This window comes from Platichthys flesus, chromosome 10 (genome assembly GCF_949316205.1).
Source record: "Platichthys flesus chromosome 10, fPlaFle2.1, whole genome shotgun sequence".
Lineage (NCBI taxonomy): Eukaryota > Metazoa > Chordata > Actinopteri > Pleuronectiformes > Pleuronectidae > Platichthys > Platichthys flesus.
The window spans coordinates 13,942,762-13,961,705 of record NC_084954.1 but is presented as its reverse complement, the minus strand read 5'-3'; the positions used below and the strand labels follow the sequence as shown (position 1 = coordinate 13,961,705).

General features: G+C 42.2%; 1 protein-coding gene across 2 annotated transcripts in view; it reads left to right on the top strand.

Annotated features, from left to right (window-relative positions):
* The window catches only part of akt1 (v-akt murine thymoma viral oncogene homolog 1), a 34,669-nt gene extending 21,162 nt beyond the window's left edge, over positions 1–13,507 (top strand). For both annotated transcript variants that reach the window (XM_062398103.1, XM_062398104.1), the window contains exons 6-14: positions 724–855; positions 986–1,051; positions 2,177–2,245; positions 2,365–2,490; positions 5,218–5,346; positions 9,244–9,458; positions 9,554–9,641; positions 9,866–9,968; positions 11,487–13,507. In XM_062398103.1, the coding sequence (XP_062254087.1) occupies positions 724–855; positions 986–1,051; positions 2,177–2,245; positions 2,365–2,490; positions 5,218–5,346; positions 9,244–9,458; positions 9,554–9,641; positions 9,866–9,968; positions 11,487–11,566 (1,008 nt within the window). In that variant the 3' untranslated portion in view covers positions 11,567–13,507. The remainder of the gene's footprint in view (positions 1–723; positions 856–985; positions 1,052–2,176; positions 2,246–2,364; positions 2,491–5,217; positions 5,347–9,243; positions 9,459–9,553; positions 9,642–9,865; positions 9,969–11,486) is intronic.
* Positions 13,508–18,944: the final 5,437 nt, after the last annotated feature.

Sequence of the window (18,944 nt, the reverse complement as noted above, 5' to 3'; positions counted from 1 at the left end):
ACTCCTAAAAATGTCCATAAAGTGAGTCTGGACTTTTTCCAGAGGTTGTCTTTCACATGTGAAAAATGTTGCAGGAGATTGTTTATGCCAGATACGTTTAAAGCAATAGGAACAGTCGGGTGATCGTTGGCACCTGAATAGAGCATGCAAGAGGCAGAGCTCATGAATTCCTCTGCAAAACCTCAAAAAATCTCTCAGAATTTAGATTACCCTTTTCTGTCAGAATTATGTTTCCCATAAATGACAAGCTCAAACATCTTTATTACTCCTCTCCCTGAGTATGTCCTTCTCCCTCTAGGTTGAGCATTTATCTTCTCCGCCACCCTACTCTGCTTTATTTGCATTTAAACCACCTCAGCCAACCAACTACCTTCTACTATCCCAACATCAGCCGTGGGTGGGTTAGCACCAGATAGCATGTCCATCTTGTTTCACAACCCCCACACGTGTCATGGCATAAAGGTCCAAGGCAACCGGATTGGATGTCCCTCGCACAACCATTTTCAACATTCCCCTGAGTGCCAGGGTCAGAGGTTAACTGAGACACAACCACATATAGGCCAAACCATTAGAGGAATGGAAATTGCATGGTAGGTGAAATAGTGCCTTAAACTCTTTTGTGTTGTTGTCAGTCGGATTGTGTTTCCTGGCTAGTTAAAGGATGAGGTCTGTTCATGCTTCTGTTTGTAACCAGATGCCACTTTCTTTCCTCTTGCCTTCCAGACTATGGACGACTTTGAATACCTCAAACTCCTGGGAAAAGGCACTTTTGGCAAAGTTATCCTGGTAAAGGAGAAGGCCACAGGACGCTACTACGCCATGAAGATCCTAAAGAAGGAAGTGATTGTAGCAAAAGTGAGTGGAGGCCATTGAGCAAGTTAAACACTATTGGAGGGGGACATCAGTGGTGTGTGCATTGACTGATAGCTAAATCTTTAGCCATTGTGTGGGAGTTGTACTAACACTGTGTGGCTTTTTTTTCCAGGATGAAGTGGCGCACACTCTCACAGAGAACAGAGTCCTCCAGAATTCAAAGCATCCGTTCTTGACAGTAAGGAGCTCATCCATATACCTAAACCAAACCTTATTCTAACTCACAGAAATCCAGCATCCTTTAAGAAGAAAAAGGGCATTTTCACCAGGAATGTTGTGAAGAGCTGTTCTTATAAAGGCACTCTGCAACACTGGGCATTCTTTTCAATCTGTTAACCCTTACTCTAAGTCTTGAATTGAAAAGCTCCTCCAAAATGTTAGTTACAAGAGGTGGGGGGAGGCAACGCTTAATGCAATGTGCTCAGTGCAATGAAGTGGACCCGTGTTTGCAGCACAGCAGTTGTTAAAAAGCCTCAGCACACTGGACACACCGTGCTGAGGTTTTCATATTTCGCTTTTCATTTGATGGTTGTGTTGAATTTGTAGCTAAAAGTGCAAAACAAGGATTGAAATGTTCCAAGTTACATTTAACTCCACTGTTTAAAGCAACACAATGCTAGATTTGCTCTCGGGTATACTCAAGCTTGTTAAACAAGTAAGCATTTTTACATTGACCGCAATCAGTAGAACTGTAGCATACAAGCTAACACAGCAAGCAAGTAGCCGACGCAGTTATCCATGTCCGAACACAATGTGTCTCAAATCACATGGACTTATTTGGTTAAACCTTTATTGAAATGGAATTACTTGACTTCTGATGATACGCTAGCAAGTCAACAACTTGACTTACACAGCCAAATGTTAAACAAGCAGATCAGCACAACATAGCAAACAAGCCAAAGTTGCCATTAGCTCTGATATGAATTATTTTTCAGTTTCTTAGTCGCTCCCTTTCTCTTTTCCTCCTCTATATTTCCTCTGACAGTTCCCTCAGAGGTCTGCCATGATGTCCGCACTGAGAATGGCAACTAGGGTTTCTTATTCATAGCTTGTGTGTGAATTATGCTGTAAAGCAGGTCGTATTGTTTCAGCACGGTACACCAGAGTGTCCATTGAGCACTCTAACAAAGACACTTATGCCATTCTCCCTATTATACATGGGTGTACCATCAAATGATGTTGAAACTGTTATTTCAAGGTAAGATATCTACCTATGGTGTTCCTCAGAGGATGTCTTACTCCTGACTTTGCTGGAAACATCACACTGTTCCACTTAGAACGTTTTTTTTTGTTCTGTCGGCAGGGACTGAAATACTCCTTCCAGACACATGACCGCCTGTGCTTCGTCATGGAGTATGCAAATGGTGGCGAGGTAAACCATTTTAACCATTACTACATTTGCACATCTGCAAACAGTCTGGAACAAGTCTTTCTCTCTTCATTGGTCCTCTTTATCGTTATTGTCAATCTCCCCTGTTTCTCTCTCCTCAGCTTTTCTTCCACCTGTCAAGAGACCGGGTATTCTCGGAGGAGCGGGCACGGTTTTACGGTGCAGAGATAGTGTCGGCGCTGGACTACCTTCATTCTGAAAGAAACGTGGTCTATCGAGATCTAAAGGTAAAAGGGACATTCTCTCGTCCTCGCTGTCAGCCTCTTTTGCTGCTGCACCCCCCCCAACACACATTCAACCTCAAACAAACATCGCACGCACGCACGCACGCACGCACGCACGCACGCACACACACACACACACACACACACACACACACACACACACTTACACTCACACAGACACACACCCTTCCTTCCCTTCCCTTCATTTCTCCCCTGGCAGGATATAAATAGGGTTTGCCTCCATCCATAACAGTTGCAGTGGCCAGGTCTTATTGATCTGCCTCCCCCAGATCGGTCTCCAGACCTCAGTGCAGCTGGAGGGAGGCTCGGCCAGGTCAACTCTAACTGCAGTTAGGCAGAAATAACCACCGGTCCTCTTGAAACAGATCGCCACGGCCTCCCTTTATAGGACGCATACAGTATTGTCGGGGGGGGGGGGGGTCATAAGCTGGCAGTTAAACACTGTTAGTTAACAGGGAGTAAATTATAGCAATATCTGTTAAGCATCAGAGAATATAAGGGTTTCCAGGTTTCAGCTGCTTCTTTTCAATATAAATATAGAATTTATATTCTCAGGATGATATCAAAGATGGTTGCTGCAGACTGATAGGGCATGAAGGATATAGGGGGTTATCAGTGTTGCAGTGGCATCTGTGGGCCTCCTACTTCCAGCTGATAAAACTATACCAGCCAGGTCAGCACAGCACTCGCTCCCTCCCTCTGTCCCTTGGGTTTACGAGGCAGGCTCCCAGCCTGCTTGGGTTCTCCTGAAAATGCCAGGGTAGCAGGAATGGAGGATGTGCTGACTCTAGCCGGGCGCTGCTGGCCACGTGTGAGCTACAGCTGCCAGGTGACTTTAACTGAGAGAGGGGGGAGGGAGGGCAAGCTGATATTAAAAGGCCATGCAGCTTCAAGGCATGACACTGCATGATGCACATCCTTTAGGCCATTAGGTCACTTTGCCTGTACTTAAGTTCACTAGGCAGATTTCCATTTACTTGTGTAAATTCAATTTTTTTTATTTGTACATAAAATGGTAGTGCCTGAAATACAAAAAAAAACAAAATATGTTCTTTTAGATGGAGACAAAAAAGTTTGTTTGTCGAAAAAGGCTGATAGTGTCAGAGTTTTCTGATTGAACTCATTATTCTTACATATGCTTGTTCTACTTTTAATTACATTTTTTTTACATGTTACATTTTTACACAACTGAAGAAATGGATGGACTGGTTCATTTTTTGCACATGAAGATACCTTTCTTTATTGAACTATATATAAAGGAATATCTGTCACTGTGTATTTAATGAGATTATATCTGATTGGCTTCAGAGGTTGTGAGTGTATTAGTGAGGACCCACGGAAGTGCATTGTCTTCCCAGTTACCCTCTACGCTGTCACCCTGTCACTATTCATTCAGCAGAGAGGGGACATTACTAAAACATGGCAGGTGTATCGCTGAGGATCCAAAGAAGTACAGTGTTGAATGTGATGTTGTTTGGATGATACTCTCAGGAAAGCTGCAAACTGGTTGAACACAAGCCGAGGTCCCAGAGGCACATTTTAAGTGGCCCCTGCAGTACAGTCCCTGACAAAAGTCTTGTCACTTATCCATTTTGTAGAAACAACAGCTTATAACCTGACTTCTAATTAATCCATTGGTTTTAGAAATGGCTCATATGAAAGCTAAAACCCTCCGAAATTATGTATGTATGTATATATTAAAATAAATCTGCTTCACTGAAAAAAGATTGATCATTTAATGAACACAGAAAGGTCAGATTTTGGCAAGACAAAAGTTTTGTCGCCTACAGAGAGTAATGTGCAAATTGAACAAATAATTTACTTCAAATACAAAAATATGTTGCATAACATCAGTGAATTAAGTAGTGGTGCTGTGAGATCCATATTAAATATATTGTATGACTTCCATGAGCTTGAAGGACTGCATCCATGCGGTTCGACAATGATTCATACATTTTTTGATGAAGTCATCAGGAATAGCAAAGAAAGCAGTCTTCCATGCCATTCAGAGTTCATCAAGATTCTTTGTACTTGACGCTGGTCTTCAGCCTCTTGATAATCAACGCTTTGGTCTTAGGGTGAATCTTAGGCATGTTGTCAGAGGTCAAGTTGCAGTTGATGTGAAGGTCTGGTGTGCTGTTTTTTTTTCATACCCACCCACTAATTGATTGATCAATTATTGATCACAGGTGAGGCTGTAATCTAGGATTGGGTGCACCAAATGACAAGGCGACAAGACTTTTGTCTTTTCAAAAACTGACTCAGTGGGCTTTACCAAGCTATGAACGTTAGAATGCTTTTCAGCAGTTTCGTTTGGCACCAAAACATTATTTCAAAAGCTGTTGGGATTGAAATTAGCCATTTCTTGTAAAAAAAAAAAAAATTGATTACAAATATATTTGAGGGGCACTTAAGGTCAACTTGTACCCAAGCGACAAGACTTTTGTCAGGGACTGTAGTATACAAACATGAGAGAAAACTCAAACTCGTCCTCAGATGGGAAGCAACAATGTGTCATTCACTTTACACATGCTTTATTATTTAGGATATTATGATTCCTATTATAGACAGTGCTGCAGCCTGATTCTTTGTAGATTAACAAATGTGTATTCCCCTCACCTCCCACAATTATTTTATTGTTAATTCCCATGAGCCTCTGACTTGGTTTACATCTTCATTTGATTGTATTCTTCTTCCTGTTTTCTTCAGCTGGAAAACCTCATGCTGGACAAAGATGGACACATAAAGATCACAGACTTTGGTCTGTGTAAGGAGGGGATCGTAGATGGTGCCACCATGAAAACGTTCTGTGGGACGCCAGAGTACCTCGCACCTGAGGTAACCATAGAAGTGTTTCTTTCTATATGAGATATAATTTTATATTCCTCTCTTACATCAAAGTCAATTCTCTGTAGGTGTGAACAGATCAGTGCCAAAGCAAATGAAAATCCAACAAGCTAAGTAATTTGCCACATTGAGCCAACAAAGCAACTTAAAGGTCCCGTGTTCTACACTTTCTGGTGTTTTTGTTAGAGCCTGATAAATGTATCCTCGACTATTAAAATTGACATATCAGTTTTGGCATTTGTTGGCCAACATGCAATGATATGAAAACCTTTGTTTTACAAAAGAAACAATGCAGAAAAGATATACATTTAATCTATGGTTACATGTTACGTAAAAAAAAGAAGAAAAAAAATCTTTATTCAATTTCTATATATTTGGTTGTATATTTTTAGTTTTCAAAAAATAACAGGAAAAAAACGAATATATATTGGCCGACGTATCGGAAATATTTTCTCCCTAATTGTGATATTGTCATGAGAAGGTACATTTTGGCTTTTAATACTAACATTTGAATATTGCTTTACATGTCTCTCATGTGCAAATGTGTAGTGAGTATCATGGGTCTAAGTTCCCCTTAGTTGAACTTCACTTGAATCCATGCTGCGTTTCCTCAAAAAAATAATGTTTTATTTGCCCCCTTGCTTGCACATATTGTCATTGAAGGGAAAGGTTTGCCACTGGAACATTTGCGTATGCGATACAGGTTCCTCGTGCTTCTCTCTGGAGCTGTGGCAAGAACGGTTCAGTTAGCCAATCAGAAGAGAGGCTAAGATCGAATTAAAGGATTTGCAGATAAACACCCATAGAAAACCAAATTTTCTAAAAAGTTGGATGGCGGGTGGGGATGAGCTGGGTGCATAGCTCAGGCTGGTGACTATCCCAGCTTCACAGAAGTTTATTTAATATGGCGTGTGTGTGTTCTACATTGATTGAGCACTTTTATATTTAAACAGTATTTGCACAGCACCTTGTCTAGCATTCAGTATGTGTTCTCTGACCACAGTGGATAAGAAGCACGTGGAAGAAAAGGCAGCTGTCCCAGAATGCCTTTCTAATCTCCATCTAAAGTCGAGTTAATGAGTGTGCCGTGTGCCGAGGGCAAGGCAGCCTGCTCTCGTGTTTGCTGTTTGGGGATGGGTGTGGCGACTCCCTGTTGCGTGCAGGTATGACAAGTGTTGGAGTGGGCCATGTAACTCAATATTTCATTGTGAGTATGGTGTGTTTGTAGGAGCCCCTTTGCCTGTTGCCATAAAAATGTTTTCCGGGAGAAGGGTGTCCGTGTTGACACAGTTGCCGCATCGTTGTTTTTAGCCTCCATTTGGAATTTTCTGTTTCTGAGAGGAGGGGTTATTGGTTGGCAGCGCCTCAGGAAATGTGAGCTTCTGCCCCTGGAGGGTGGAGGGTGGGGGGGGGAAACAAACATTGCTTACAGCTGTTGTGTGGCACAAAGAGAGCCACAGCACCCACTGCTGCCCAGCGGATGCTTCACCTGACCTGGGCAGAGCTAGAGCACACAATCCCACTGCCTCACAACACATACCTGTCCTTTTCATCAGTCAGTCATCAGCGCCAGGCCATTAACGCTGGCCTAGTATGTGAATATTTATCTCCTCACATCTGGACAATGAAGGAAAAAGGAGTTTATTCTTTACACTATAAACCTCAAATTTTTTTTTTATTCCTGAGTTCTCCACCTCTCCACGCCGCGCTCTCCCTAGCCCACTTTGCTCCTCCACAGAGAAGCACAGTCGATGACACCTCCAGCCTCCACAGCGGAGAGCAGGGAGACATCAGGGGGCGTTACCATGGCAACAGGGTCGCTGGCGAGCTTCTCTATGGAGTGCGGGCCAGGCAGTGTTACAGGTTGTTCTGCAGTAAACAATGACCTTGTTGTGTGTGCTGCACAGGAATGCTGTAACGTCTGGGAATATTCCACCCAGAGCAGGGGGGAGAGAGAGGGAGAGGGAGGAGAGACCCAATCTATGAATAAAGGCCAGACCAGTTTCTCTCTGGAGGAAGGGAAATTCACTTTGTCACATTTATTAAGCAGTTACAAGAAGAAAACCATTATTGGTTGAGGGAATTGGCTTTTAGGGAATATGTTTAAAAAAAAATGCATACTGGTTTAATCTAGGCACCGAAACTGATCTGGATTCACAAGCTTTGAAGATTAATGGCTGTCAGCGTGAGCAAAAAAGTGCAGTGTACAGAGTGCAGCTCGGGAGCAGCAGCAAGTGTTTGTGCTTTTATCCTCTCTTCTCTCCTCCCTCTCTCCTCCCTGTGTGTGCTCCTTTGGGGCAGTGTAACAGTATTTGGGGCTGGGGCCCAGGCAGACAGGGAGGCAGGCAGGGAGGAAAGCAGTCCTGGTTACGTATATGAGGGATGAGCTTGGCTCCTGCGCTCCTGGCAGCTTCACAGCTGTGGTGCTCTTCTACATATATGGGGCAGCTGCAGGCCCAGCTGTCGCACGGTGTGAATCACACGACAGCAGCGCTGGAAATAGAGCCGGCCCAGTAATCCTAGCCCCACACCGGCTTCACGTTACTCCCCCTGCCCTCCTAGTCCTCCTCCTTGATGCTCACCACTCACCGCAGCGCCAGGACAAGTGCCCACAGACACATGCACAGCTGCGTGCACATGCACACACAGTAGTTTTGTACCTTTTACGGACACGTCCATCTGTTTTCCAGGACCCTCTCTCAGCCTTTGCACTGTTGGGTCCATATCTCATTCTATTAATCCGCCCACGTCTTTTTGCCTAAGCGTCTATTTTTAGGTCTAAATTGCTTAGCATCACGCTGCTGGAGGTTTGAGAGAACAGACTGTTCTCCTTGTCTTGATTTCACCTTCAACATCCGCTTGGCAAGGTAGAATCCAGTACATGTCCCCAGAGACCTTGGGACAACTCTGCTCAGCAGCACATTAGTCATGCAACAGGTTGCACTGTTCAGTGAGCACAGCACCGGATACGTTTTTCTCAGTAAGAACTGCCAAGAAAAGTCATCCTATGGAAATGATAAGACAAAATATTTTCCTGACTCTGGTGGTGTTCATGAGGCTGTTTGTTTCCAAGACCCAGTGTGTGTTTGTTGCCACACTGTTGCTTATTGAAGTGACGCACACCTCTGCTGCTTGTTGATCTGGGTCTATGAATGTGTGGAGAGGCCTGCGGTGATTAAATATGCAGGGCTCCAAGGGAAACTCTATCCCAGCTCCTAATGTGAGATGTGAGTCAGTGCTGGCTGTGGCTGCCTCAAAAGCCCAGACCAGTGGGTGAGAGCAGGTGATTATGTTGGGTGGGTGGGGTCATGGGGGCAACCCAGTTGCTTTAGGGTTTGTGTGTCTGGCCTAAAGAGCTGCTGTCTGCACAACGTTGTAATGCCCAAACACAAGCGTATTGCTTGAATCATATCACCTCACTAAGGGTTAGAGATTTTCGGCACTGACAATGTTGCCTCAAGAAGATTCCTGGTTCGAATTCTGGTTCAGCCTGGGTCTGTCTGTGTGGGGATTGCATGTCCCCCCCTGTTGTCTGCGTAGGTTTTCTACAGGTACTGTGGCTCCTTCCCACAGTCGAAAGACATGCAGTTTGAAGTGAGGTTAAATGGAGATTCTGAATTGTTTGTAGGTGTGAATGGTTGTTTGTACAGCCAGTGACCTGTCCAGGGTAGCCCCGCCTCTCGCAGGAATGACAGCTGGGATTAGCTCAAGCTGCCCCCTCAACCCTCAAAAGGACAAGAGTTATAGATATTTAATTAATAAATGGACAAGTGCACATAAATAATCAAACTCCTTCATTCTATTCCCCCTTAACATGAAGTTAGAATAGCTCAAGAGCAAGCCAACTGCTGCACTGAATAAACTTTCACCCCCTTCCTCGTCCCCTAGGTGCTAGAAGACAACGACTACGGCCGTGCTGTGGACTGGTGGGGTCTGGGTGTGGTGATGTACGAGATGATGTGCGGCCGGCTTCCTTTCTACAACCAGGACCACGAGAAGCTGTTTGAGCTCATCCTCATGGAAGACATCCGCTTCCCACGGACACTTGGACCCGAAGCGCGCTCGCTTCTCTCTGGCCTTCTCAAGAAAGACCCCATGCAGAGGTGAGGAACATCCGCCACGTTCCTCTCATGTAGCAGATCACAAACCTGAGAGTCAGTGCAGTGGTTAAACAGATTTTTCCTTTCGCGTCTTCCAGGTTAGGTGGAGGGCCTGACGATGCCAAGGAAATCATGCAGCACAAGTTTTTTGCGGCAATCGAATGGCAGGACGTTTATGAAAAGAAGGTCAGTTTCTCAAATCTTCGTGTCGCCATGTTTCTCACTCATTCTTTTGTGATTGTCAGACTCCAAACTCAGATAGCCGCCATCCCTCAAGGGATAAATAAAGTTACGTCACTCAGAGAGCCACAGGCGAGACTATACAGATCATCATCAGACCGAAAACTGTTAGGGAAACTCAGGGAATGTGCAGATGTGCTGATATGTTTGTCTTGTCTCCTCTCCAACAGCTGGTTCCGCCATTTAAGCCCCAAGTTACCTCGGAAACAGACACGCGATATTTTGACGAGGAGTTCACAGCACAGACCATCACTATCACACCACCCGGACAAGGTAGGACCGAACTTCACATTCAGACAAACAGAATATCAAACCATCAAGTGGTGCCTCATGGCAACGTGTGACTGGAAGGCTGCTAAATGGACTGAAGATTAATTGCCATCAAACTTGTATGATACATTCCCTCCTCCTCCCCATGAGGCTTTATTAAAAATGAGAGATTACACTTTCTGTTCACTCAAACAGAACTCAAACTTTACTTTTGATACTCAACCACTGATCCTTGAAATATTGCTTACTTAAGTCAGTGTCACTGAATTAGATGGAAGTTATTTTAAAACCCCAAAATTATATCCTTTAATTTCAATTTTACATTAAAATGTCAAGTGTCAGGTTCATGAGAGAAACAATAAAAACTCATGAAGTTTGAGTTTTTCCCTCTGCACAAAAATATTCCATTGAATGATTTAATCATGGGAGTAAAGAAACCATTCTGTGGGCTTACGTAGCTCCCCTGAGAGCAGTCTGCCCTCTACTGGAGAGCCAGCGCCACAAACCTCACAATGTAACCAAATGCATTTGATAGCCACTATCTGTGGAGAATACATGGTTACAGTGAAATAGTAAAATATACTAAAAGTAGTGGGACTATGTGATATTGTTAAAAATCTTATTTTTGAATGAATATTTTGTTATCCTTAGAAAGTTATAGAAGTCAAACCAACCAATACGGATATAACGACCAAGCACACCGAGCATTCCGTGTTTGATTCTCAACTAAGATGGTCATTGAATAAAAATAAAACTCTAACATGCTTTTACGGTGGTTTCTAGCTGATTCAACAGTTTTTTCTAAACATTGCGTCTCCTGGGTCTAGAATGATCGAATTTAACAAGTGCTTCAACTCAGATTAGGATATATAGTTAGAACCTGTCCAGGTAAATCCAGTATCTCAGTTTGCATTCAATTACATTTAGTTCTATTTGTATAAAACCACTCACAACATGTGTCCTCTCAAAGCACTTTACATAGTAGCAGGAATTCAAAAGACCCAGAGTCAGTGTGAGCGGCCATCTGCTTTGACCGGTTGGGTTGACGGGAGAGACCAGGAACAACTGTGTACCTAAGATGACAAAACCAGTTATAGATATAAGAATATTAATAATTGTTAACACCAGGCAATAAAGAATCATATATCAATAAATCATTGATAATGATTTTCATTCTGATAAGGTCTCGAGTCAGCTGTACCTGCAGACAACAGGTTAATATAAATACATTGGAGGGGGGGGGGGGCCCAACTCAATCCATGTTTACTGTAATTATCACAAAAATCAATTGAGAAGCTGGTTATGAATAAATGTCTGTTCCATTTATACAAACAACTTCATGACATTATATAAAACCAAATTTTGCATTAAAACTGTCCATCCACCTCTCACTGGTCATTTCAGTGGTTTAATACACAGATATGTTAAAGGGAGAATTAAAGAGAAGTAAACACATGCTCTACATTGTCATGTCAGCCGCCCTAGGCTCTACTAACTGCTCTTCCTGTCTGTCCCGTACAGAGGACAGTATGGAGTCCTTCGACAGCGAGCAGAGACCCCACTTCCCCCAGTTCTCCTACTCTGCCAGCGGGACGGCCTGAACAACTCTCAAAACATTCCTCTGGTCCCACCGTCGCCCAATCCCCCCCATCACCCCACTCAACCTCGCCCAGCTACCCGCCCGACTGCACTCTCGAAAAACACACCGGGGGGGCACAACACAGCCCGGCCCTCCCAGCGTTGTCTGCAGATGCCGTCGTTGGATGCAACACTCCCAGTCTGAAAGTTGTGTTATTTACAGAGGAGAGGAGATAAAAAACACCAATATTACTGTGGTTATTGTGCGCGGCCTCTGAAGACCGATACCAGAGAGAGAGAGAGAGGGTTAACACTATCCTGCATTTCCTGGTTGCTTTGTTTTTTACTGAGCAGGCGTCCATACACCATAATGACATGGGAAATGTATCATTATGCACAAATTAGGCCACTGCTATAATGTTTTGAGAAGGGCCATTTTATAGCGAACATATTGAACAGTTTTAAATAGAAACAGGCATTCTGTGGACCAAAACCAACATGTGAGCAGAGGGTCTGGGTGTGAGTGAGTAGTTTCCTCTTTACGACTTCTGACCAATTCAAACACCATTCAGACAGACCGAGACATTTCTGGTTTTCTAACGTGAATGTACCGTATCAAAATAAAGTCAACCTTTCTGCACACTTGCATGTTTGATTGTCCTAAAGGTAGGAGAGGAATTTCTTTTTATTCTTTACGTTTCTACTTATCTGACGCAAAACTCTTCCACCAGTCAGTCGGTCTGTTGTATCGTCATCCCGCCGCACCTCGATGGGTCTGATCAATCAATAGTGCAATACAGTCTGACGTGAGGAGCGACAGACACGCAGAGAATGCAGAGTGATTAATCATTAAGGTAGAAAGCCGGCCTGCCCTGGACGCCTGTTGTTACCTGTTCAAACATCAGAGTCCATGAGAGACAGACCTCCCCCATTCACAGTTTCCTCGTCAGCGTATCACGTAAATCCTCCCCCTCCCTCCCTGAATTAAGTGCTTATAGTTCCTGATGCCTTCATATCTGGACGTTCTGCTGCAGACGGGGCCATCGCTCAGAAACTCTTCTCCTCTGGGTTTCTCCTCCATGTACAGAACAGTATTGGGTGTTGTTTTTTTTTAATTATTATTCTCCACCACCCAGTGCATTCGTCGCAGCCTCAGTGAGGTCACTTAAACAAAATACACTTCTTTAGGAATACTGTGTAAAAAAACTGGGCTTTATGGGGGTAAACACACACACACACGGTCATCTTTTTGAGTTGCTTTTTTTCTGGGGGGGGGGGTTGCCTCCCCCTTCACGAGCTTCTGAGTTTATTTATGAGACCAGCGTCGACTAAAATGAGTTTTACTGTGCCAATAATATGCACTTTGCTGCCCTAAAATGATTGTATTTGGACTCTTTATTTGTACTTTATGGTTGGTAAAGACTAAATTAACTTCTTTTATAATGTAAATTCAAATGTGGATAACAAATAAATAAAACTTATTTGTTTGAATGATTCTCCCCTTTTTACAGACGGCCGAGGCTAAACTGAGACTCACGGGAACTGAAACTGTTTTGGTTTTTTATTATTATTATTTCAAAGTGTACAAGGAGGTTTCCAAAAGTGCTTCAGTATTTTTTACGATGACAGATAATCATTTTTCAAAAGTGCATCATACGTTATTGAATGTAATGGTTTTTACGATTTTTGTGTTCACTTTCAATCATTTTGCAAATATCCTGTTCAGTTTTTTTTTTTCAATCTGATTGTTACTTATTCCTATGCACACTCACCCTTTGCTGCCATCTTCTGATAATAGGGAAATGCATTTTATACTTTTTATTTCAACTTTTTTTGTTTTGTACCTGCCCTCCCGTTTTTCCTGAGACTGAGGACACCAGCTTTAGTAAAACAAATAATATAAACTTTGTACACTGTTTTTACTTGTCTCTTTCAAATTGAGGAAATAAATGGTCTTAACAATACACTGTGTCCACTCATCTTTTACTCTGAAAGATGAAACCATTATCTCTACCACTTAGCCTGCAAGGGTCACGGGGGCGGGGGGAGGGGGGTTGACGACTGGATCTGTGGGGTTCTAATTATGGGAATTATCTCACCCACAATTAGGGCCTGAGCACTGACAGGCACTGACAGAAAATGAGGCCCTATCGAAATTGTAAGGATTATTATTATTTCTCAGGCAAATGAATTAGCTTTTTGAGGGCGTTCTTACCAAATTCTTACCAAAATTTGTAGAACATTTGAAAGTGGTGAAAATTTACTTTTCCTTTATTTCCTGTTATTTATTTTTAGGTGAATTTAAAAAAGCATTTTTTGCGCAGGAATATTGAATTTATTTATGTTTTAAATTTAATAAGATATAATGCATTAATAAGTGGTTGAAGTGCCAATTTTAGGGGTTCAGTATTATGCCAAGGACACTTCGGTATGGAGATGGGGAAGAGTGGTATTTGGCCCAGTATCTTGCTCGAAAACGACCACTCTACCCACTAGGCCAATCGTATGTTAACATTTAGAATTGGATTACCTGTCTAATACCATGAGAAACTAAGCACAGGAAGAAGATGGACAAATAATTGTGTGTGTGTCTTTTTCAATTTTACTTTGTAGTATTATTGAGCTTAATGAGCAGCAGAGTGAGACTTTGATTAGAGTCTTTAAAAACATGTTTATTAGTTTATTATACAGCGATTGCAAGGAGTGATGGGAAATAATAATATCCATGTCTTGTGCAGCCATGTTTTCATTTTCACACAAACGTCTATAAGCACCTCCTCCCACACTTCCTCTTGTTTTCCCCTTGTTAGTATGACCCATCTCAACAACACCTTGAGGAAATTTCTTTAATTTATTTTGCCTAAAAGATGAACTGGTTATAATCTGGTGGTCAAAGGTCACGATGGCCTCACAAATCTCTTTTTTGCATAGTGAATGCTTGTGAATGCATATGGTACAAATGTTCACTGAGACTGGTGGATTAACTGATTATGTTTGGGTGGTCAAAGGTCAAGGTCACAGTCGCCTTACAAAACACACAACACATTTTGACCAGAGTCACTCAAATATGAAGTGATTAGAATATAGTGGTCAAAGGTCACGGTGACCCCATATGAGAGGCATACAATTGCAGGGTGTTTTTTTATGCAACAATAATTTGTCTTGATATTTTATTAAACATGTCATTGCAAAATACTTTACATATTTAGCCAGGGCGTTTCCCCTCTGACGCTTATATGAGAGTCAACGTTGTTTCTCTAAACCAGACTGTGATCACACCCTGCAGACAAAACACAGCAAAGCGTGTGTGAGATGTGTTCCAGCATTCAGAGGCTGTGACTGTGTCTTGGCCCTGCTCTCCGCCTCTGCAGGAGTGCTCAGGTCCACGTGTGGGGCCCTGCAGCTGGTCTGAGACGGGGAGAGATGTGTCCCCTGGGCCCTCGGGCAGATGGTACAGTCTCTTGAGCAGATGTTGACACCAGTCTGTAACGGGGTAAGCTGCAATGCACAGCGCCACACAGCGGGACTGAGGTTCTTGGCTCACCTGACAACCATTCCTCACCTGACTCCAGCTGCACTGGCCAACACTCACCACAGAGCTGGGGCTGCAGATCTGCCATCGGCCTCCCGTGGGTGATGTAGTGATGTGCTGCGTGGAGAAAGTGTCACTCACAATCAGCATGCAAGCCAGAGCACTTTTTTTTTGCACTAGACGCAGAAATATTTCCTGTTAAAGCGTTACATAAAAATTAGCGTTACATAAGAGTTATTTACATTTAAATATACAGAGAATAACACAAGTTAGGCAGTAGTACACCTGTTCAAATATGCTTTTTGAATCTTAAGAAATCCCAATAGAATGTAAAAGGAATTTTTTTCCAGACACATGAGGTATAATGTTAATAATGTAAATTCCTGCAACTCAAAATCAGTAGCACATCCCTTCTGTTTTCCCTCTATCAATGCTATCTCATACTTCTGTTATCTTGTATACTTGTACTTTAAATTATCAGCTGTAAGCAGACAGCTGTGCTCATGGACTTTTCAGCTTGATTGATCCTCACTCACTGCACTTCCTTTCTGTGACTGCAAGAAAAATGCATTTACATGTCAAGAAGGGGAAATACAGGCAGAGTAGAAACAGAGATACAGTACAGACCAAATTGTCTTTGTATTTCTTCACATTATTATACGCACAAAAAAACATGCACGAGGAAATCCATTTTCTCCCTTTATTTATTTAATCTTTAACTAACTAACAGGCACGTGCACAGACCCTTTAGGGGACAGGTGCTCAAACCAAAAAAAGGGCACCCATCGCCATAATTGTTTATGAAATAAAAATAATTATAATAATTAAATAAAAAACACTTATATATTACACTAGTAATATACCACAATTTACCTCAGCAGACTGTGATGTAGCTCAACTTAAGACCTACCTTTCATTTCAATAATTACGATTTTAAATTAAACAAAACTAGTGAACTTTTCTAATTTGTAGAACAGTAAAACTGCCTTTAAATTATCTGTCTGTCTGTCTGCCTGCCTGCCTGTCTGTCGGTCTGTATCTCTCTCCCTCTCTCTCTTCATTAAACATGACAAACGTCAGAAAACAGCTGGATAAGGCTTTGAAATCACAGAGTTTTTTGGATTGTTTATTTTTTAGGAAACGTCCGACCAGTTGCGACGTAATGTTTTCAGCGGCGCTAATGTTGTGGTTCATTTAACACCAAACAGCATCGGGGGATTGCACAAACACCGTCATTACCTGTTTGTCTGATGCTGCGGGCATTGTTGTGCAAGTTCACACCTCTCATGAACTAGTTCATAGTTCAGTTCATGTCATAGTTTTAAGGTGGAAAGTGAGAATGAAAGACTTGACTTGTTAAAGAAAATCCATCACTACCCCTTGCCTTTACTGTCGGAATCTTTATCAGACAGTGTGTAAAAAACCCTCTCTGCTTTCTCTTGCCATCTGTATATGAGACCGAGAGCTGTTGTGTTGCAGGTATGGCCTGCCCCTTTAAGGAAAGTTTGTAGTGTGTGACGTAGTGCACCTGGGTATTGTGGGAAAAGACGCTAAAAGCGTGTGTATATAACGAGAAGTGACGGACCACCTAGAGGTGATGCGAGTGTCGCTTCTGCTGTATATCCGATAAAAAAAAAGTGGAGGAGATGTTTCTTCCAAGTGAAGAAACATCTCCTTCTCCTTATTCACGGAGCGGTCCGGACGGCTGGTTACCGGCAAGACAGGGGGGCTCCTGGTACAGGCGACATTGGAGACGTGACACATGCAATGTAAAACAAAACATTAACGTCACACCATCATCCTCTACCCCGGGGACGCACCTGAGGTAGAAGCGCTGCGAAAAGTAGTCCGCCTCCTTTCCTCGCCCATGTTAAATACTTGGGCTGTTCGCACAGGCAGCGGGAAGAACCGGGAAGCGTCGCGGCCACACACAAACACTCAAGCACATAATCTCTTGTGGGGGTGGCGGCTACGGGCTTGCGTATGTCAGTCACCTGTGAAGACCAGCATCATTTACCCCTGAACCAGCGCGGAGAAATGATGATGATGATGATGATGAAAAATTAAATATAAAATTAAATAAATATAAAATTAATTAAATATAAAATTAAATAAATATTAAATTAAATTAAATTAAAAAAAAAACTGGGCGCGCACATCCTGCGCAGAACCACACTGCGCACTTCCTGCACAGAAGCCCATTGCGCACATCCTGCGCAGAAGCCTACTGAAGTGCGCAGAAGCCCATTGCGCACATCCTGCGCAGGAATTGCCACGCAGCTTTTTTTTCTTATTTTTTTTTTATTAAATTTTTCCCTGTTTTTATATTTAATTAATTTAAATTTACCAAGTATAATATATATTGCATTTATTAGGAGAAATCCTTCCAGTTTTAAGAATTCAGTATGTTGCCAGCTAGAAACACTGGGATTCGTACCCAGATCCCCCTATTTGAAGAGCAAACGCCCTGCCTACTAGGCCACACTACCTGATGACTGCCATGTGCAATTAAGCATACATTTAGATTGACAAATTATATATTTTTTACTTTACTACATATATTTGACAACCTTACTTAAAAGTGCATGATACTGGATGATTTAACATACTTTAAAAACCTATTGTTAGTACTTTTCCAACCTTGTCTTCGGACGCCTTGCAAGAATCAGTCTGCTGTGATGTCCTGAGGCTGCCCTCTGCTGGCTGCTGGGTTCCTATGCTGCTCTAGTTTGGTTTGTGCAGCTTGTGATTAACCAAAGTTGTCCATAAAAGAATATCCCTCGAGGGCAATTTGATGAACAACCAGCAATCATCAATTGATGACAGAGAGAGTTATTTTTATTCTTAAATATTGATGAATGAAGAAAAAATTGGGCTCCAGCAGAAGGGCACTTTTCTCATCCAGGGCAAAAGGGCCAGTGCTTGAGCACCACTAGGGGTCTTTCTGTGCACGTGTCTGCTTACTACTAAAGGAAAAACATTAAGGCTGATGAATTAGATGGGTGGAGGGATGAATGGGGAAGATGGGAACCTAATATAAAAGACACTGTGGCTGAATTGAAATGGCCCTCACTTTAAAAAAGTTGACTTGTGCTGTATGGGTAAATCGGAACTAGAGCGCCATCAAGCGGTGATCACGCTTGTGTGGATTCATGTAACGTCCCTCATCTGACAGTAGAGGTTTTGTTGGGATATAAATGTGAGCAGAGAATTAAACAGACTGAGAAGGCCTTGTGCAAGATGCATTTTTAATATACATATACACATATTTAATTTAAAGTAACAACTGGTGTCAAACAACAATAAGTCAACACTATTTGAATCTCAAACTCACTCTAACCACTGTCCGGTGTGATTCAAAGTAAAAGTTTGATGAGTATTTATTCGATTTCTCTAACTTGAATGTACACATGTTTCTGTCTGATAACATGACGCGTGAAAGGCGGATACAACCCAAGATAGTCTATAGAGAGGATGAACCACCAGACCAACCAATTCTTATACCAATAGTAATATGTATATTAATATATTCCAACTGCTATAGAAGATGTGTATCTATATATTTCACATGCCTCACAGGTTTGCTCTCTCTATATATAAATAGATATTTTGTATGTATATGATTTTATATTTTTGCTGTATCGTTTTCCCCTTATAGCTTTCTCTCTTTGTCTTCAGTTTTCATAGATCAATGCCTTTGCTTTTAAAATGTGCTGTTTATTTCCCATACATTTTTTTTTCATTGATCCCTGTATTGTCTGCGTGTGTCTATGTTTGTTGTGTTCAAATATTTTAGTTTAGTTTAGTGAATCTCAATGGAACCTTCCTTGTTAAAAAAAAGAGGATAGATAAAAGAAAATAAAATAATT